This window comes from Panulirus ornatus, chromosome 3 (genome assembly GCF_036320965.1).
Source record: "Panulirus ornatus isolate Po-2019 chromosome 3, ASM3632096v1, whole genome shotgun sequence".
Lineage (NCBI taxonomy): Eukaryota > Metazoa > Arthropoda > Malacostraca > Decapoda > Palinuridae > Panulirus > Panulirus ornatus.
The window spans coordinates 22,263,425-22,286,707 of NC_092226.1; the positions used below are offsets into that span (position 1 = coordinate 22,263,425).

The 23,283-nt window shown below is 44.4% G+C and overlaps 1 protein-coding gene across 1 annotated transcript in view; it reads right to left on the reverse strand.

Annotated features, from left to right (window-relative positions):
- Nucleotides 1-11,568, reverse strand: part of LOC139761285 (uncharacterized) — a 76,223-nt gene extending 64,655 nt beyond the window's left edge. The window contains 3 exon segments of the mRNA XM_071685324.1: nucleotides 8,480-8,819; nucleotides 8,821-10,619; nucleotides 11,512-11,568. Of these exon segments, the coding sequence (XP_071541425.1) occupies nucleotides 8,480-8,819; nucleotides 8,821-10,530 (2,050 nt within the window). The 5' untranslated portion in view covers nucleotides 10,531-10,619; nucleotides 11,512-11,568.
- Nucleotides 11,569-23,283: the final 11,715 nt, after the last annotated feature.

Here is a 23,283-nt window from a genome sequence, read left to right on the forward strand (position 1 = left end):
AATTCGGACCAGAGCAGTACCTCAGAATGGAGAAGTAACTTAAGTTATAATCAGTAGAACTTGGTTACATTTTAGTGGTGTTAAGATACAATCATTCCCTGTTCTCTTTCTAAGAGTAACTTATTTCCCCTTGTTCAATTCAAGAACACCATAGTTCAAACCTGTGATAAAGTAAACATAACCATATCCTCGACTCTATCTTGGAAACCTACATAATCAATATCACAAAGTCTTCTTCCCAAAAGCTGGGGCTGGTGTATAGGTAGCATAACATCTCAAGTAGCACCTCTTGTGAGGTGCTATTCCATATCTGCAGGTGTTTCATTCACCTCAGTACGGAGTGCTGCTCCGATACGTAGGGTGGTTCTTCGTCCACATCTCTATTGGTCAGATTAGAATCAAAGGCGTTGCAAGTCTTGCACCTCATCAATTCTCCAGGCTTCACCGTGCTGCAACAATCCCTTTCTGTCTGCCGCAACCTCTCTCTCTCTCTCTCTCTCTCTCTCTCTCTCTCTCTCTCTCTCTCTCTCCTTGCCACTTAGACACATGTGTGTGTGGCGACTGGCCACACGAGGATTGACCGTTATGAAACGTTTTCTCTTTCCTCGAAGAGCAAAGATGTAGAATTCCTGCATCTATTCCTACACTTATGATAATCTTTCTATAATATTCACGTCTACTAACACCAGCGTAGCCCACATCAATTCCTTCACTGTTTTCCCCTTATCTTTCCTGTCTACCTGAGATGGCCTTTACGGGGGTTTGTTTCGCCCTTGCCATCTCTGTGGCTATAGATGCATAGAAAAAGAGAGAAAGCTAAACTATCGCCAGAGCTGAACCTCAGGAGAACAGTCAAGAAGACAAACTGTCTAGATACAAATATTAAAATCGTATTTAACTAACCGTTTGTGGAGATGTTCAGTAAAATCTTCACACTTTTATACGAGGCTAAAACTAGGACATGCTTCTCAAGTTAGGTCACTGCCCTCAAAGAAGCACGAAGAACTAATCGAGAATATCTAGAGGAAGGCGACAAAAATAGGACCAGAACCAGGAGAACTGTGGTACAGTGAGGGGTTAGAGCACATAAATTTCATCACATTGGAATACAGAAGAGCAAGGAGTGATGTGATCTCAACCCGAGAGGTCCTAAACCAGTACAAGGAAGTCGATAGTGTTCAAAGACGCAAAGTCAAACCAACCATGGGTTATGATAAGACGCTAAGCAAGAAACTCGTTAAAAAAACGCATACAAGTACTCTTGCAGCATCAAGGCAGAGGCGAAATGGAACAAACTAAATGATGAAATTGTCAACGTTGACATTATACAAAAGTTAGATGACATAAGAGAAAGTAAACTAGATAAGGTTCATGAGTGTCAAACTTCTTCCCCGAATTGTACAAATAGGGAATTACATGCACACACACACACACACACACACACACACACACCTACACGCTCGCACACACATACACATACACTCACACACACACACACACACACACATGCGCGCGCGCACACACATATCCACAAGCGCGAGCGCACACGCACACGCGCGCGCACACACACACACACACAAACATGCTAAACACAATCCACTGACACACTATAAGACGGGCACTCACCTTAAGTATCAAGAAGTGGCATATGAATTACTGTACTGAACAAGTCACGTAATTGAAATGATGACATCATGACCCCCACCAGGGTAAGTACCACTCCATCACTGTGTGTGTGTGGGCGTGTGGCTGCAGGGGACTCCCGCAGGGTGGTACTGCTTGGTGTGTGTGTGTGTGTGTGTGTGTGTGTGGCTTTAGAGAGCACCCTAAGGGTAACACTGTAGGGAGCGCCCCCAGGGTGATGATAATTGTTGTGCGTAGTTGTAAGGAGTGCCTCCAGGGAGGTATTGCTTGGTGTGTGTCTACAGGGAGCGCCCCGAGGGTGATATGACTTGGTGTGTGTGCCTACGGGGCGCGCCCCCAGGTGATAACCCTAGGATGATATTGCTCTGGGTATCTGGCCGTTTAGAGTACCCTGGGAGACATACCATGCATGTGTATAATTGGGTGTTATTGCTTGTTATAATGACTTATTTGTATGGACCTGTGAGTACTGTACGGGGTAATGGTTTCTGCATACTGTCTGCATTTACTGTTTCCTTATCCAGTGTATATTCCATTCATCCACAGTTTCATAACTTTCAATACGGACTAGTGTGATATATGTATATATATATATATATATATATATATATATATATATATATATATATATATATATATATATATATGTGTGTGTGTGTGTGTGTGTGTGTGGTATGAACGTGCACTTTCATTCAACATACAAACCTCCAACAGCCAGGCTCTAACCCGTGACCCCTGCGTGGCAGAAGGGAGCGCTACCGCTAGGCTATGATCGCCCCTGATATGGAAAATGACTATTCGAAGACTAAGTAATCGAACACTCTTCTTGCATTGGTGAGCAACGGGGTCCAGACCGGTCAAATCTCATCAGGCTCACACAACCAGCAGATAGCAGTTTACAGAACCTATCTGTTCAACACGGAAGTAAATTAATAAGAACATAGTGCAATATGAACGCGCACTTTCACTGGAGGCTTGTATGACCTACGAAAGTGTGTGTTCATGTGCACTATATTCGTATTCATATACCTCCGAAAGTGCGCGTTCATATGCACTATATTCGTAGTCATATACCTCCGTGTTGAACAACTAGGTTCTGTTAAGTCTATCTGCTGGTTGTGTGCACCTGATGGGATTTGACTGGTCTAGACCCCATTGCTCACCAACGTGAGACGAAGGGTATTCAGTTACTTAGTATTCGAATAGTCCTTTCCCTATCAGGGGTGATCATCGCCTAGCAGTAGCGCTCCCGCCTGTCAGCGCAGGGGTCCGTGGTTCGAGCCTGGCCTTGTTGGAGGCTCCAGTCACTGGCAAAAGACCACATTAACGCCGGACCTTAATTGAAGTATAGAGAGGAAGAGGAAGAGACAAGGGAAAGTACTCACGAATTTTGGAGGAAGTATAAAACCTGTCTTTTAAAAAGTGTCAGATCACAGTTCTTGGGAAAGATATGAGAGGATAGGCAGTTCCAAAACTTCAAGGTGTAGGGAAAAAGACTGTCATCAACATGGCCCACCCTTGAGTTGCCGACGGCCACACAGTAGCCACGTGATTGCGTGGTCTAGCTAGTTGTGGGGGCACACAAGCAGCAAGCTCTCCGGTGCAGAAACCAAAGTAATACCTACAGAAGAGGGAAAGTGAGCCAACATTGCGGCATAAGGCAAGTGGGTCAACTTTTGAAGTAAGCCTGGGAGAGATAATCAGGCGGACCGCTTTCGACTCAACTTTGTCAAGTAAGGTTGTAGAGATGAGAGCAGTACTTCATACAAGGACAGAACAGTTCGTTGTATAAACGGAGCAACTGTTTGGGAAAAACAAATCAACATCTAAACAAAACTCCCACTTTAGAAGCGAACTACGAGGTATGTTCAGTGAGATTCAAGAATTCCAAAATCATCGAAGGAGAGAAGAGAGCCGAGGAATTTTCGATAGAGAGATGGGTAGAAACTGTCATGGAGGCATTAAACTTCAACAGATTTAGTCTATCCCACTGAGATATCCTGTCCAAGTCTGAGTTTACTGAGAAAGTTTTGTCGAGGTGCAGATCGAGTGAAATAAACAGCAGAAGTCAAGGATTTGGATATTTGTAGAAGAGAGGAAATCAATGATAAAAATGAGAAAAACTGTAGGAGACAGTACAGGACCATGAGAGACACCGCTGTTGATAGAGAAAGGGGGAGAGGCTGATCCATTAACAACCACGGAAATAGATCGACTAGAGAGGAAGTAAGATATGAAGGAGCTGTGAGGGAGGGAGGCTAAAGGATGGGAGCTTAGAGATGAGACCCCGATGCCACATCCTATCAAAGGCTTTGGATTTATTAAGGGCAACTACATAGCGTTCCTCAAGATCTTTTCAGGGGTGATGACCAGACATTAGAGAAGACTGTGAGATTCAAGATGTCTGTGGATATGGGAGCTAGAGGTGGGATTCGATGACTCTGGAAATGGTAAATGTCAAAGCAACAATACGAGAGTTGAGGGGGTTAAAACGGTCACTCTTCTTAGGGATGGGATGTACCAACGCATGATTCTAAGATGAAGGAAAAGTTCTGGATTTTGAAGCGAAACGACACAGACGAGTACGTACAGTTGCAAAGGGCACACTCTTTTAGTACACAGTACCAGTTTGGGCGGCTGCTGTCAACAGCCAACCATATACGATAAAAGATCTTCACATATTAATTAAAAAGTTTATCGCATATTTCCATGTTAAGCCCTATGCCTGTTCTATCCTGCATCCTCAAAAGAACTGTTCACTGTCCACGCCACCAATTCAGTTTGGTTATCAATCATTAAGGCTGTGATCAGGTAACCCCTCACTGTGCTCTCATGTGCTTAAGGCAAATCTAAGTCCTCCAGTCTCTCCCTTCAACTCGGCTCTTTTAATCCTAGAACCATCTTTGTTGCCCTTCACTGGACCTTCTCTATTAAGTCAAACTGAATGTTCTCTTGTCCTTAGGTCATACGTAAACAACTTACTGAATATTTCCGTATCCTTAAATACCGTGCAGACAGTTAGTTCTCTGAACTGTAGGGTTCTGGTGACAGGTTATGGATGATGTCGACACCAAAGTGTCTTTCATATTCTTTCAGTTTATTTCCTGCTAACATTCAACTCCTGACATCATCCGCTTTGCATCCTCTTTCTGGACTCCTTAGTCTCAATACCTGTTCTTTACCTAACAGTTCACTCCTAATGAATTTATGAAAAACTCCGTCACTATCTCCTGCCTTGTTCACAATATTCTTTTCAAAGTTTCTCCGTTTCTTTTTTCTAATTATGTTATCCTCATTTCTTGTTTTCTTATACCTTATAAATGCTAAGTGGCTGGTTGGAGTGTCGCCCATATCTTCGTCACAGCTCATCGCAAATCTCCTTCGCTTCTGGCATCTTTTATTGAACTACTTCTCCCTCCCTCCCTCTCCTCTCTCTCTCTCTCTCTACCTTCCCTCTGCATTTGAGGCTCATCGTACCCATGTTTCGGCTCCTTCACCGTAAATTTCAGAGCCTCCAACCACAGTGCCCTAGCTCCTGCCTTCTGAACTTCATCTCTAGAAATTGCAGAGTATGAAATTTCCTTGATTATATCTACTTTTTCAGTATGATTTCATCTCTGCTCTTGTAAACATCGCTATTTATTACATAATCAACATTTACGATTCCATGATCACGTCCTCCAGTCACTGTGCTGTATGTGATATTCTCAGCTTCCATGGTGCTAAGTCCTCTCACCCCAGTGTGCCCAGTGACATCTTGGTACAGGAATGTCTCCTGTAAACACTGTGAGAACATGTGTCTTTACAACTTCCCCGTCTCCACGAGAGTCCAAATTCCACCACCATTCTGTTTCTCTGGTAATCAAATCCCACTTTATCAGTACCTCACCATCTCTGAGAAGTGTGTGTTTTACCACTTTACGTACGTGTGTGTTTGTGTGTGTGTGTGTGTGTGTGTGTGTGTGTGTGTGTGTGTGTGTGTGTGTGTGTGTGTGTGGTGTGTGTCTGTGAATCAGGTGACAGGATCTTTTCTCTATTTGGAGTTCAAGAACATGATATATCCCCGTTCTATACAACGTCATGACTTGGTGGATACGAGTATATATATATATATTTTTTCACATGGACTACATTCTACCATCTGTTTCTCCTTCCAGAGAAAAGAAACAGGTTTTCGTGGCATTTTTTTTCTTTTCACTCTCTTATCTTCTTTCCAAGAATTACCATCCTTAACCCTGGCCTTTGACCTGACTCTTACGGGTTAGCGGTGTTCAGGGTGTAGTGCTGATACAATTGTCAAGGGTGTATATTAAGTTTAGGTTTAACGAGTGTTGTACAAATGCTCTTGGTGGCATCTACCTCCGTAGTAAACATGATAGTAAGTTACAGCTGGGACAGAGACATACTTCATTCGTTTGTGAATGCATTATTGTGTATTTTCTTTGAGAGAGAGAAAAAAAAAGGTAAGTGTATTTGTGAAACGTAGATTAAATGTAGGTGCTGACAGCTACAGCCTAACTCTCTCTCTCTCTCTCTCTCTCTCTCTCTCTCTCTCTCTCTCTCTCTCTCGAGTTGAACCTTCTCTCTGATGGCATAAAAGCATAAGTCGCAGGTCCGTAGACACCCCATCCCAGCACGCCCGCACATCCTACACTATCCACAGAATATCTTGGCCAACCTTAAGTGAGAATCGATGCGAGGCTTCGCCCACAATAGGAATGCAAAACTGGGGATTTGAATGTAGACTACACACTTTCATCTTTATCATTTCCACAAGTCAAACCGATCTGAATATTATCAATATCACGGTATCTAATATCCTCTGTAACAATCTCATGATCACAGCCACACATGCTCGAGAAAATAAGCAACAAAACTGAATCAAACAACATTACACGACCTGCTTACCTTTATGGACGTGAGTACAGGAAGATAGGAACAAGTTTTACCACACGGGATTGAACACTTTTAAGAGAGAGAGAGAGAGAGAGAGAGAGAGAGAGAGAGAGAGAGAGAGAGAGAGAGAGAGAGAGAGAGTTTCAGACACCATGTCCAACATTCACATTTTCTTCAAGGTTATCGGTGAAATTATTTTTGACGACGAGACCGGGATGATTTACGAGCACTTCGTTCTTTATTGGTTTATATGAGTCTGTATCCAAGAGGTTTTTACAGTAAACATAAAGGGCTATGGGAGATAATGTATCGACCGAGCGATTATTATCTATTCTTGTTCATGATATGGGGACAAATGATTGTAATCCTAAACCTTCTTATACTAGGCTGTACTGCTGTTAACCTGGAACACTAGCGACCAATGCAGGTACAAACACCAGCGACCACTGCAGGTACAAACACCAGCGACCACTGCAGTTACAAACACCAGCGACCACTGCAGGTACAAACACCAGCGACCACTGCAGGTACAAACACCAGCGACCACTGCAGTTATAAACACCAGCGACCACTGCAGGTACAAACACCAGCGACCACTGCAGGTACAAACACCAGCGACCACTGCAGGTACAAACACCTGCAACCACTGCAGGTACAAACACCTGCAACCACTGCAGGTACAAAGAGCAGTGACCACAGCAGGCAGATACAGATGATCATGGAATCCTATCTCATATGATCTTTTTTTTTTCTCAAAAGTTCAGCACATTTAGTTTTTGGTGGTAACGACATTACTTCGCTTAATTTTCTTAACACCATCCCTGACAATAACCATTTTCTATGATGTGATGGCAGAAAGGATGGATATAACGTTCTCTTTCTTCCCCACCTGAGCATTTGGGATCATTATATCACTACTGAGACATTTAGATTAGGACGACTCTGTTTTAAAAATATTGAAACGTAACCATGCTATAACCAGCAGCAGCTGTGTGTTTGAAAGGGAAACCATTATTTAAAAGTCAACCCTCGTCAACTACTTCATGAGAAACAATTCCCCTCATTTACACTTGTCATTTGGCAGTATCATTTCCACTGACGTCATATGCCAGCCAAATCTTCCCGAGTTACCGTTTTCTACGAACCATCAGGAACTTCTCGGGATGCGTATATATACATTCGTCTGTTGCCTGAACGACTGACTAACTGGAAGCATTAATGACCCTGACGCGTTCCCGCAAACTAACACTGAGTAGCTGAGGTCATCTACCCTCCGTAGCTCAAACCGAGGTCATGACTGAGGTCTTTTATAAAGAGTGACTCAACCCCTTATCCCAGGTGTTTGACCTAGGTTCATTCGCGTGAGAAAGCGTTCTTTCTTACAGCATTAGCGCGTCATTATCTAAACGACAAAACTAGGCATTGCTAACAACGTAAGTCATTATTTGGGTTAACATTGTCTCCGCAAGGTGGACACCCCACCTGCCTTCTGCCTTCCCTGTATTTCAGTTTCTAATCTAAAGTCTTAAGTCCATCGTTTTTCCTTACCTTCAGATGTGTTCCTTGTGAAGAAGGGACACCTTTTCTTAACTTTACCTAACAACAACACTTCTTGTTATACACTGAAGTAACCTTGATATGACTGTTAATGTTGGAAATATCTTTTAGTACATTTTCGTCTTGGACATACCTTCCGAACTAACTGTACACCATCTCTTAAGAAACGTACACAAGGATCACCAAGTCTGAGACATGCAATTAGTCAGGCCATTTATATAAAGTAAACATAAGTATGTAATTGATACTCACTTTCGGAAGTGAAAAGACTGTAAAGTAAATACTGTATGCATGAGGATGGTAATCCACCTGTGAAAGAAGATACGAATCATGACCCACTACAGTACATTAACAGGTACCCGTACTAGAGGGAGGGACTTACCATGGTTGAGTGAGGACATAGAGGAGGCAGGAGTGACGCTGTCCACTCCAATGTGTGAGGTCGACGACGGTGGCGTTGGCGGGTACACCTGGTGGTCGGCAAGGTGGGGTCTCGGGGACGGCTCTGGTGTCCTCGAGCTCGGCGTTGGAGATGTGCCTGAAGGAGGCGTCGGCGTCGTTCTCGTCGACCTCGAGAGCGGCGTCGGGGGGAAGTATGGCTGCCAGGGAGCGGCGCGGATTGATGTTGGCGTGCGTGGGCAACTGAGCGACGTCGGTGTTGTGGAACGACTCAGGGATGTTGGCGTGGGAGGCAGATGTTGAGAGGTGGGTGTTGGTGGGAGGTTGTTGGTCATGGGAGTAGGGACTCTCCGACACTAGTGGCGGGTTTGTCTCTGCTACGAGCAGATCTGTCTGGACTGGTTGAGGACATATCTCTGGTGAAGGATTTGTCTCCACTGGCTGGGGAATTGTGTGTGTTTGTGTGGGATGTGTTGGCACTGACTGGGGATTATTCTGTGTTGATGGAGGATTTATTGGCATTGGTGAATGATAGGCCGTAGACGGTGGCTGAGATGTCTGTGATGATGGATGATTTGTTTCTGTTGATATAGGATTTACTTGAGTTACTGGGGGATTTATCTCTTCGGGTGAATGTTTTCTCTGGGCATGTGATGGCTGGGTCTGTGGCGACGAATGATTTGTGTGAGCGGGTTGTGGATTTTCACATGTTGATGAGGCACTGTCCTGTGCTACTGGGAGGTGATCTGTTTGAGCCGTCAGTGAGGGATCTTCCTGTGTTGGTGGATGACTGGTCTCAGTAGATGAGGGAGTCATCTCTGGTAACAAGGGACCCTGCTGCGTCGACTGATCATCTGCCGTAACTGATGGGGAATTTGGCCGGACTGACGGAGGATTTTTCTCTGCTAATGGGGACACTGTTTCTGCTGTTGGCTGTTCCACCAGGGATGATTTAGGATTAGCCTGAAATGAACTGAGATTCGGCTGTGTTGGTGGCTGATGATGTGTTGTGGTTGGTGGAGGATTTGTTTGTAGGAATGGGGGATTTACCTGTGACGGTTGCTGGTCAGCTGGAGTGAGAACATTTGTCTGTTTCAATGGAGGATGATTTACCTGGAGGGATGATGGGGAATGTGTTCGCTGAGATGATGGGATCTTATTTAATGGTGGTGGTGGTTTACTCGGTAATGGTGGAGGCTTAGATGGGAGTGGTGGGGGCTTCGTCGGCAGTGGTGGGGGCTTACTCAGTAGCGACGGAAGACTTGTCACTGCTGATTTAGGATTTACATCTGCTGGTGATGGATTTGTCTGGGGTGGTGGTGATGGATGTGGCGGCAGTGGGGAGGGATCTGTTGGTCTCGGTGGGGGATTCACGCGACCCAATGGGGGATTTGCTGGTGGTGGTGGTGGTGGGATATTAGTCTGTCCTGGTCGGGGATCTGTCGGCAGTGGTGAGGTCTTCGTGGGCTGTATTAATGGACTTTTAGGTATGGGGAGGACATTTGTCTGTGGTGAAGGAGGACTTGCCCGCTGTGACGTGGGCACGGGACTCGCTACTGCTGACGGGGAGTCTAAAGGCTTGAATGTCGAGTTCCTCGGCAGGGCTTGCAAGGAAGCCATTGGCACCTGCGGGGTGGTGTTGCACGGTGGAGGTAGTGGTGATGAGGTCCTGCTGCTGACTGGGGTATGATTCACCTTCCGTGGCGAAAGTTCGGATGTCGCTGGACCGACCTCCGACAATGTAGGGAGAACCTCTGGCATTGCAGGCAAGGCATTTGCAACTCTGGTCGGGCGGTAACCTGCAGATGGGCGGTAGCCTGCAGGCGGCCTGCACCCTGGTCTTGAGGGGCGAGCACCTATCTTTGAAGGTCGGCAGACCGCGGGAGGAGGGCATGGCTTCGGGGGCGGGTACACGGGCAGAGGCATAGGGACGGGCAAAGCGTTGTGTTGCGCCAGGGCGTAGGACTTGCGGCGCCATTTGTTGTCGTCGATGTCATCCAGCTCCTCCTGCGTCATCACCAGAGTGCGACGCATGGCGAACACTCGCTGTTTCTCGCCTTTATTTTGGCACAACGCAGCAATGATTGTCCTGTTTGTGTTCACTTGTTCTCACTGTAATTTCACTGTAAATATTGTGAAGATCATCATCACTATATCAAGATAGGGTATCACGTCTTGAGAGAGGAAGATAAAGTGGTTGCTCATAGCTGTTTATCTAGATCTGTGTTGGGGTCTTGGTGTACTACAACCGCGTCTGGCGAGGCAGCGCCCACTCGTGGTGCCTGACGATGCTCTCACCATGTGGTGGTGAAGTATTAAAGGTATGACCCCTTACTGGCGTCAGTCTCCCTCTCTCTTCAGACGGGTGTGTTGGTCTTTGTGTGCATATATGTGTACTAGCGCACATGTGCTCATTTGTGTGTGTGTGTGTGTGTGTGTGTGTGTGTGTGTGTGTGTGTGTGTGTGTGTGTGTGTTCAGTCTCCTTCGTTATTCGTTTGACATATGTACAACAGAACACCTGAACTGCATCCCCATAAACACAGGCAAAAATTCGCTTCCCATCATCTTACGCAACGCAAACCCGAGGTTACGAAACGACCACTGCTTTCTCGAAACACTGCTTGTAGTAGTACTGGTACTTCTGAGGAAGAATGTCCGGTGGCCACTCCCATTGACCACTGCGAACTCGTTTGCGCCGGCGAGACCACTCCCCAGCCCAACTCTCACTTCCAACATTCCACTCACTCACCGTCAGGAGGTCTGGTCAACCCAGGCACATCGTAACGTAAAGTCTCCACACTGCCTTGACGTCTGTTACCCTTAAGAACTCTAGAAGTTGGGACAGTGTGAGACACAGGGTGACCACCTCCTCCCCAGCACAGGTGAGAACACTCTCACCTGCCCAACACAACCTGACTCGCTTCCATCTGGGAGACCCCAGGATTTCCACCAAGGGCAAAGGCTAATATATGGACATACCACAGTAACTGTTACACAAGAGAGTGTGTCTCTACCTTAGTAGTGTGGTGGCTTTCACATCACCGTGCGCTGCCTCGGCCAAAGTCGACAACATACTGCTTGCCTACGGCCTTCAGACGGTTCTCTGAGGCAGGCTCCGGCGGCCATATCTTTACAGATATTGGTCATCGGATAACGTGGATGTGTTGGCAGAGGGCTATCATGATAACGGAGTAATATGACTAAGACTAATATGTATCGGGGTCAACAAAAAGGCACCGTTTACAGCCTTGTAAGATAAGCCAAGTGGACCAAAACGTTTTCTTGACATCATGCCAACATTGCCTGAGTATCTCACGACCAGAATTGACCACATTCACATTTCTCACGTCACAGATAAGTTAGAAACCGAATTAATCTAAAAAGTGGAATAATAATCCTCAGGGAAGATGACGTAACAAAGCAGACTTAAAGCATTAAGGTAACTTCGTGAAATGCCACGCGATGGTCTCCAGACGTTTCTCGCGTCCTCAAGGTAGGCTGTGGAAGACAAAATTTCGCTCGTTCTGAGAATCATATAATCTCACATTCTCAATGTCCTGTTTCACAGTGATGTCTCATTCCCAGATTCTAAGGAACGTCACAAAGATTATTCGAAAAGAAGTCCTTAAAACACCTAGATTTACCAATTTCAAGATAGCTTGTGCCTTAAACGTGCCATTTAATCAAAGATTTTCTCCAACTTTCCAAGATAACTAAAATTCAACCCATCTAAAGCTCCCCAGTAATCTACCTGAAGATATCTCCACCTTCTTCCTCCTCCAAGCGCGAAAAAGTTGCCCCACATTCCCACTCTGTCACATCTCAAACGTCCTCCAGAGATGAATCGACCTTTCATCTGATCTCTGCCACTACCTGTTCGTACAAGCAGAGTCGAAGCTCTGTTGTTCAAATGGTCCTTCGGTGCTCCGGCACAGGTGTTGGCTCTGAAGCATTTGTCTCGAGATGTATTGAGAGAACGACAGGGATTTTTATATGGCATTTATGGGTCTGGAGAAAACGTATGCAGAGAGAGGTGGGAGGGTTTCTTCCCCCGGGAGACCTACACTTTCACTTCTCCTGTGGCTTCATCTTCATCTGCACACACGAATGCATCATTCATCCCAGTAGTGCATACATATGTTTCCAGATTGCATTCATGAATGCATACATTTCTTTACTCCAGTAGTACATATATTTGTCTACAGATTGCATTCATGAATGCATATGTATCTTTACAGATTGTATAAATGAATGCACATATTTCTTTACAGACTATATTAATGAATGCATATATTTCTTCACAGACTGCATTTGTGAACGCATATATTTCTTCACAGATTGCATTTATGAATGACCGGCAACTTAATATCATGTACTTTCAAACGGAAAGCGGCGCTGTCCCCCTCCTCTCTGACCTTTAACCTCTAGCCTTAAGGCCGCACGTACAACTAGCATTAAGGTTTTTGTCAAGTTGCCTCCTGCCTCTACACCCGCAGTCCGGCCTGACACCTCACAAAAACGGGCGACCATGACATTTTTCAGGCCAGGATGATCGTCACTATTTACTAGGAAGAAAAAAGAGGAGAAAGTAGTATGGAGAGTACGAGGGAATCACCCATAACGTTACCTCACCCATCAGATCTGCCCACTCCCTCCCTGGCAGACGACTCATTCATCAGCCTCCCTGGCTGGATTAGGTGTGTATTTTCTCGGCATATTTTCAACCTTTGGCTACACTTCAGGATAATCGGTGATTACAATCGTTAATACTTTTATTATTATTATTATTATTATTATCATTATCATTATCATTATAATTATCGTCATTACTACGTTACTAATATCATCCGTTCCTGATATTGTCTTCTGTGTTCCTTTCACAGTTACTCTGGTTCCTGGGGTTAGTTATACGTCTTTGTTGTGTTAAGACAATGAACATTATATTTTCATAACTATGAACGAATACACTGAATGAGCTATATAATATTAAGGCCTCTCTCTCTCTCTCTCTCTCTCTCTCTCTCTCTCTCTCTCTCTCTCTCGTTTAGGTGTAACACACACACACACACACACACAATTATATATATATATATATATATATATATATATATATATATATATATATATATATATATATATATATATATATATATAAAATATCTCTCGCGTGAGGGTAGCGCTAGAAATAGACAAAGGCCTCATTAGTTCACATTCATTCTCTAGCTGCCATGTGTAATGCACAGAAACCTCTGCTCGCTAACCACAACCAGTCCCCAGAGACCTCTTCGTGGTTTACCTCGGCTGTCTTTTAAGGCCTGGTTCATTCCATTGACAGAACGTTGCCCCCTGTATACCATATCCGTCCAATTTACTGTCGCGTGTACATCTTTCACCCTCCTGCATGTCTGCTGCCCAAGCATTCAAAATTTTATCAACCGTGTCACTGCATCTCTAATTTGGTCTCCTTTTAGTTACATCTATTTCTGACACATATATCCTCACTGTCAACCTCTCCTCACTCATCCTCTCTATACGTCCAAACCATTTCAGCACACCCTCTTCAGCTTTCTCAACCATATCACTATCATTGCCACACACCTCGCATGCACTATAATTACCTAATCGATCAACCCTCCTCACAGGTGTTGTCGTTATCTTGGAAGGCGAAGATGGTTATGTTCGGAGGAGGTTGGATGAGTAGGAAATATAATGTATGAGGACAATATGTGGTGTGAGATGGTTTGATTAAGTAGGTAACAAAAAGGTAAGAGAGCTAATGAGGGTGTGCTAAATTGCTTTGGACATTAGGAGAGAATGAGTGAGAAGTTTGATGAAGAGGATATATATATATATATATATATATATATATATATATATATATATATATATATATATATATATATATATATTAGAAGAGGAGGGTTCAAGAAGGGGGACATCAAGTTAGAGATGGAATGATGGAGTTAAAAAGATTATGTGATCGGAGCCTGAACATGCAGGAGGGTGTAAGGCGTGCAAAGGATAGAGAGTACCGGAACGATGTGGCTTATAGAGAGTGACGTGCTGCCAGTGAACTGTACAAGGGAATGTGAAGAGGCCGGGGGAAAGACCATGGAAGGGTCTTTGGGGTCTGGTTGTGGATAGGACGCTGTGGCTTCGGTGCATTGGCCATGACTTCTAAGAGTGGGTGTGAGTGACTGCGGCTACTCTCTGTCTGCTCCTAGCATAACCTCGCTAACGCAGGAAATAATATATATATATATATATATATATATATATATTTTTTTCTTTTTTTTTGTCACTGTCTCCCGCGTTTGCGAGGTAGCGCAAGGAAACAGACGAAAGAAATGGCCCAACCCACCCCCATACACATGTATATACATACGTCCACACACGCAAATATACATACCTACACAGCTTTCCATGGTTTACCCCAGACGCTTCACATGCCTTGATTCAATCCACTGACAGCACAACCCCGGTATACCACATCGCTCCAATTCACTCTATTCCTTGCCCTCCTTTCACCCTCCTGCATGTTCAGGCCCCGATCACACAAAATCTTTTTCACTCCATCTTTCCACCTCCAATTTGGTCTCCCTCTTCTCCTCGTTCCCTCCACCTCCGACACATATATCCTCTTGGTCAATCTTTCCTCACTCATTCTCTCCATGTGCCCAAACCATTTCAAAACACCCTCTTCTGCTCTCTCAACCACGCTCTTTTTATTTCCACACATCTCTCTTACCCTTACGTTACTTACTCGATCAAACCACCTCACACCACACATTGTCCTCAAACATCTCATTTCCAGCACATCCATCCTTATATATATATATATATATATATATATATATATATATATATATATAAGGTTAAAACCACACCATACGGAGACACGATGATTTATTTTCTAATCCAGTGCGGATCCGACTTTTCACAAGCCATTCTCGACTCGGAAGGGCTTGTGAATTACCGAATCTGTACTGGATTAAGAATGAACAATTATTTCTCCATGAAAATCGGTTTTAGCCTTGGCACTTCTAGTTTCTCTCTCTCTCTCTCTCTCTCTCTATATATATATATATATATATATATATATATATACACACAGTCCTTGAGCTCCTTCTCTTGGGGCACCTGCAGTGTTAAGGCTGCGCTACAATCATGAGCAGGGAAAAAGAATGGATTCCTTAGGAGTGAAAAGTTCGACAAAGATGTGTTCCAACGTTAAAACCTCGACGATGACGACTTTTCACTCACAACCTAACCTCATGAAGGCGATCCGGTACGCCTCTCTCTCTCTCTCTCTCTCTCTCTCTCTCTCTCTCTGTGTGTGTGTGTGTGTGTGTGTGTGTGTGTGTGTGTGTGTGTGTGTGTGTGTGTGTGTGTGAGTGTGTTTGTGGATTTTGCTAGATACTGTGTTCGTGTATATGTGGGTGTTTGCATGTTCACGCGAGCAAGTATGACGAATTGATAATTCTAACTTATGAAATCTAAATTCGAGAATCTCACTACTTAGCCCGTCATTCATAACGATGAAATATAACTTTGACGAATCTAGATATATCTTACTTTCTTCCTCTTAATTTCTTTATGCAAAAGCAACGTACTAGGCATCAGCAGCCTACTGATCATCCGGCAATGCTACCCTGTGTGAGGTCGCTACTGCAAGAATCATAAACGAAAAAAATATACATCATAAATCTATCATATGTCAGACATTGATGTCGAGATAGACAGATCTCATTCTCTCCTGATACTTTCATACGTATCATACCTGTGTGTTAACCTCTTAGTTAAACCCGTGGATTCTTTAACACAACCAAAAAAATAACATCTTAGATTCTTGACCAGTGCTTACAGTGCGAGTTTCCTACTGACGATGGGACCGGTACGGAGGGAACTTGAACACAACGATACGACCCTTGAACACGACCAGACAAACTTTGAACACAACGATACTACCCTTGAACACAACGATACAACCCTTGAACACAACGGTACGACCCTAGAACACGACCAGACAAACTTTGAACACAACGATACGACCTTTGAACACAACGATATGACCCTTGAACACAACGATACGACCTTAAACCAAACAAACTTGAAAAACGAAAACCCCCTTGAACACAACGATCACCCTTAAAAACACGATACGGACCTTGAAAACGCCCAAGACCGAGCCGACCTTAAACCTTTGAACCAACGATAGCCCCTTGAACACGACAATACAACCCTTGAGCACGACGATGCAATCCTTGAACAAGACGATACTACCCTTGAACACAACGATACGACCCTTAAACACGACGATACAATCCTTGAGGACGACGATACCACCCTTGAACACAGACACAATCCTTGAACACGACGATGCGACCCTTGAACACGACGATACAATCCTTGAACACGACGATACCACCCTTGAACACAGATACAATCCTTGAACACGACGATACGATCCTTGAACACGTCCATACAAACCTTGAACACGACGATACAGTCCTTGAACACGACGATACTACCCTTGAACACGACGATACTACCAATGAACACGACGGTACGACCCTTGAGCACGACCATACAAACCTTGAACACGATACTACACTTGAACTCGACCATACAAACCTTGAACATGACGATACGACCCTTGAGCACGACGATACAAACCTTGAACACGACGATATAATCCTTGAACACGACGATACTACCATTGAACACGACGATACGACCCTTGAACACGACGATACAATCCTTGAATACGACGATACAATCCTTGAACACGACGATACAATCCTTAAACACGAGGATACGATCCTTGAGCACGTCCATACATACCTTGAACACACCGATACAGTCCTTGAACACAGATACAATCCTTGAACACGACGATACGACCCTTGAACACGACGATACTACCATTGAACACGACGATAGGACCCTTGAACACAATACAATCCTTGAACACGATACTACACTTGAGCACGACCACACAAACCTTGAACATGACGATACGGCCCTTGAGCACGACCATACAAACCTTAAACATGACGATATGACCCTTGAGCACGACGATACGATCCTTGAGCACAACCATCAACCTTGAACACAACGATACAACCCTTGAACACGACCATACAAACCTTGAGTGAGATTATACAACCCTTGAACACAACCATCCAAACCTTAAACACGATGAGACGACCCTTGAACTCGACGACATAAACCTTGAGCATGACTATACGACCCTTTAGCACGACCATACAAACCTTGAACACGACGATACGACCCTTGAACACGACCATACAGACAATGAACACGACGATACGACCCTTGAGCACGACCATACAAACCTTGAACACGACCAGACGACCCTTGGGAGGAATGACATGGCTTATGAAGACTTAAAATTCTAAGAGCCAAATTCAAAGTCCCGTTCTCATACCTAAGGGTCGTACCATTGTGCTCACGGGTCGTGCAGTCGTGCCAAAGAGCTTGACAAGGCTAACGGGTCTCGTCCCCCTTGCAGATGGCCACGCGAGCGGAGTAAGTGTGAACAAGGTGATGAAGGGCTTAATGTGTTGTGAATGATCAGAGTGCGTGGTGGGTGAGGGTGAGTGTGAGTGTGTGTGTGTGTGAGTGTATGCTGAGAGTTCTCCAGTGCTATGTGTATATCAGTATGGTGTGTTGGTGGTCGATGTGCTGCAGTAGGAGGTGTGGTGTGTTGGTATGTGCTTAGTGCTCTGTGGGAAGGGAGTGCGTTATAGTGTGTGTGTGTGTGTGTGTGTGTGTGTGTGTGTGTGTGTGTGTGTGTGTGTGTGTGTGTGTGTGTGTGTGTGTGTGTGTGTGTGTCCAGGGTGAAGTGTAAGGTGAAGGTGGTGGTGAGTCGTGACTGCAATTATGAGTCGATGGTATGTCAGTGAGTGAGGTGAGTCTATCAGTGTGAACTGTGCTGGTACACCGTGCAAATACCACTGTGTCGTGAGTGTGTTAGTGTTTGAGGAAGAAAAGAGTGAGTCCACATGTGTTTAAGTGTATGAGAGCGTTGAGTGTGCTAGTGAGGATATCAGCATGGAATGAGTAAGCATTCAAGCCATGTATGTCGAATGTATAAGTGTATGATGAGTGTTCTACTGTGTGGTGAATACATCAGTGTGTCGTTAGTGTATCATTGTAACGTAAGCGTGCAAAAATGTGGTAAGTGTACTATTTTGGTTGCCAGTGTGTAGTGAGTGTGACGTGAGTGTGAAGTGAGTGTATTGTGATGTAGTGAGTGTATGGTGAGTGTATGGTGAGTGTATTGTGAGTGTACTGAGTGAATTATGAGTGCATTAATTTGTAGTATCACTATGGTGTGTAGCAGTGTGTTATAAATGCATGTGTGTGTGTGCGTATGTGTGTGTGTGTGTGTGTGTGTGTGTGTGTGTGTGTGTGATTACTAATTAGTAATTCAATATTTGTACTGTAATAGAGGAGTGTGTAATAAGTGCAGAAGTGTGTAATGTGTACATTAGTGTGTGTTTGAGTACATCCGTGTGTAGTGAGCGTACAGATGTTAGTGGTATATGTGTCGGGAAGATGTAAGCGTAGCAAGATGTCATGAACGTGTCAGTGTGTGTGGAAAGTGTAAGTGTAATGACAGTGTGTCTGCTTTTCTGTGTGTAGGTGAGTAAATCATGACATAGTAAACATCTGTGAGCAAGGGGTGCACGAGTGTGTGGTGAGGGGAGTGTAGTAGTGAATGGCGAAGTTCATTAGTGAAGATATGGGCCATGGAATAAGGAAGGTGCACAAGGTGCCATTTATAATACTTTTTAGAGATAAACAAAGAAAGGATGAAAACTGAGAAATCATACGTTGATAGTGAGTAAATATGACCATGACAAACTGAAAAGAGAGGACGCTGTAGATGAGATGTTTGCTAACGGAATATAGGGCAAGATATGTTTACATTCCTCTGTGTAACCTGCCCATGTTGGGTCGGTTGGAAATGAACTGGTTGATGCCATGGCAAAAGACAGATGTAGGAGGAATGAGGAAGATTTTCATGTACATTAAACTACATTGGACAATTAAGGACTCTTGTCAAAGGGAAATTCTGTGAGAATAAACTAAAAGAAAGGCAAAGAAAACATTAGAAGAATACATTGGTCTGCTGTAGGTGTAGGATAGCATATATACGGGAGGATCTAAGGCTGTTATTGTAACTAGATTTAGGTGAAGATATGGAAGAGTGACTGGGAAAAAGCCATGAAGATGATAAAAAATGATGTAAGATGTGTTTTGTAGAGAATAGTGACAGAGTGAGGCATTAGATTCAAGAATATCATACACTGACGAGGTTCAGATGTGGTAAATAATGGTGTTGATATAACAGAAAGGATTAATGATGCAATTATACCTTGGAAATGACGTAAAAAGCACATTACTGTGTGATACCTGCATGTGTGAAGCCCAGCTGTAACTGGGTACATGGTACCACACATTGTACCTCACTGTACCTCATCACAATGTAGATGGTGTTCCTGTCCATAATAAGATTTGATAAAACTAAGATCCAATTGATTTAGTGTACAGTGGGTGAGTGTTGTCGTTGTGTGGTTATCACACTAGTGTGTGGTGGAGAGCGTATGGTGTGTTAGCGTGGCGTCCGTACACCGTCATGTAGTCGGGGTATCAGTGTTCAAGTGTGTGGTGAGCGTGTTGGTACAGCGGTTGGAAGAGCATGTGGTAAATTCATCTGTGGCGGTGGCGAGCGGTGGTGCTGGCGGAGGGGTAGTGCGTCTCAGCTGGTCTGAGGGGTACCTAAAGGCACACACACACACACACACACACTTCACCTGGTGACCTCTTAGTTAGAAAGTCATGTCGGCCGAGTGTGTGTATATGTGTGTGTGTATGTGTGTGTGTGTGTGTGTGTGTGTGTGTGTGTGTGTGTGTGTAGGTAGGTAGGTCAAGAGTTCCTTCATAGTTCGAGAGCGCCTCGGGTCCACACAGCTTCCCATCTTGGCTTCGTACCCATTCGGTTTACATGCTAATCCTCCAGTGCTTTTCCTTATCACCTATAAACTCATATTCTGTACTTACGGCTTATCAGCTTATCCCTATCAGCACTCACCACCATACATGGGGTTAATATTCTTACATCCATTCCATCTGCCTCTCTGTCTGTCTCTTTCAGTAGCTCCCCCGTCCCCCTCCTATCTATTCTATTCTCTTCCTTACGTCACTCCCTCTCTCCTCTCTATTCCAATACCTTCCTTACGTCACTCATATTTTTCTTAACCTTTCACTTTTAGCCCCAGACGCGAGCCACCACTCTGGAATACTGATGACCTCCCGAGATAGGCTCCACCCTACCAGGCAGGAGCATCTGTACAAACCATAGTGACCGTGTGGTGTGGCTACCACCACCAAGACCCTGTGGTGTCGTCGCGTCTATTTTGATGTGCTCGGCCGGAGGTGAGCGGGAAGGCAAGCTTGTCGGCACTGTACGTGTAGCAGGGAAAAGGAGTACTTGTTACCCTACTAGATTTTGCCCTTTGGCAAGGCAAGCGTGTAGCACTCACAGCAGGATACGTGTTGCGAGAGAGAGAGAGAGAGAGAGAGAGAGAGAGAGAGAGAGAGAGAGAGAGAGAGAGAGAGAGAGAGAGAGTTTTGTTTACCGACATGTACCTGGACAATTCAGACGTTTAATGCGTTTCCCTTGTCAGAAAACGTACAGAGGGGGTACCGCCAGAGGTGAATACGTCACTCCAGCGAGTGTATCATGAACTAGTGAGTGTATCATGTGCCTGATGAGTGAGTGTATCATGAGCTGGTGAGTTTATCATTACCTGGTGAGTGTATCGTTATCTGGTGAGTGAATCAGTGTCTGGTGAGTGTATCCCTACCTGCAAGTGCCTTAGCGAGTAACTCATCATCATATAAATGCATCAGTAAGTTGAAAGTGTATTGGATGGTGTCGACGAGTGAGGATCCTTGTTTAAACAAGTCTTATCAGTACATCAGTGAGCGTTAGTGTGTTGTGAGTGGAATTACCAGCATCCGCTGGTACTGGCTAAGATATTATCCATGACACCGGAATTACGTAGGTGACAATAAAGGAAAATCAACCCATGTGGGAGGATTCATTCCTCCTCTGTGGATTACTTTCATACGGGACTCAAACCCCTGAGAATACGGAAGTAATCCCGTGTTGAGTTACTTTTGACAGATTACCTTCGACAGGGGAACTACCCTTGAGAGAGGAGAGGGATTACCTTGCTATACCGATTACTTACGTTACTGGGTTACAAAACATGTCGCAATTAAACAAATGTAAAAGCTGTTTCTGATAAGACGTGTTAGCCACGAATGAGGAAGGGACCGTTCTATGACAAGTGGACTTATAATAATCGGAATTATCATCACCAGTGAAATTACTTCGAACACAAAGCAAAGTACCCAAAAGATAAATTACCTTTCGATAATCGGATGACATAAATAACAATGACAAAAATAATAATAACAACAACAACAACAACAATAATAATAATGATAATAATAATAATAATAATAATAATAATAATAATAATACACGGTTTCTCAACTGCAGCTAACTTTGAATATAGAGAGCATACAAAAAAAAAAGTGGCGTTATATTTCAAAGTCTGTATACAACTTCAATTGATGATGTTCACAGTGGTTGGCTTGGGGCTGGTCTGGCTCTCATGTGGTTCAATGCCACTGTCACGCCCAACGTGTGAACTCACACTTAAAAAAGACATTGAATCAGATTTCAAGACTAACTGCCCATCTGGTGATTTGATGGTCCATCCATAATGGGAAGAACTGGTTATGGGTTACTCTTCGATGGAAGGATTACCTCTATGACGGGGATCCACATAATGGGGTAATGGATTACCTCTGTATGATGGGGATTACCTCCATATAATGGGGTAGGATTACCTCTGTATGATGGGGATTACCTCCATATAATGGGGTAGGATTACCTCTGTATGATGGGGATTACCTCCATATAATGGGGTAGAAGGATTACCTCTGTATGATGGGGATTACCTCCATATAATGGGGTAGGATTACCTCTGTATGATGGGGATTACCTCCATATAATGGGGGTAGAGGGATTACCTCTGTATGTTGGGGATTACCTCCACATAATGGGGTAATGGATTACCTCTGTATGATGGGGATTATCTCCATGTAATGGGGTAGAAGGATTACCTCTGTATGTTGGGGATTACATCCTTATAATGGGGTAGAAGTAGAATTACCTTCATGAAATGGGGATTTCAAAATGTATCATTCTCAAATAGGGATAAATTTCCCGACCGGAATTAACTACCTAATTGTTCACAGAGGACCCCCCCCCCCCACCATACAACAATAAATCCCTTAACCATCGAACTCGCTCCACCGTAAACACCTGGCAACCCTCCGCGTAAATTCGGACTTCGTGGAAGAGTTTCCTTTTTCTCTCTTTTACGAAGAGCAACCTCATGGACACCACCCCCCCTTTTCCTTCCCCACCACCCCCATAGTAGCATCCCCCCCCCACACACACACTCCCCCCCCCTGCTGTAATCACGACCTCGGCACTCACGAACGATACCAGCCCCCCCCCCCCCGACCCCCATTGTTAAAGTGGGGTTGACGACTACCCTCTCACTGATGACATCCTCTTTATTGATGACAGCTTCCCCCCCCCTCACCCTCACCCCCTCTCCCGGATAATAACTTAAACCCCCCCTCCTCCCCCCTCCCCCTCCTCTCTAAGG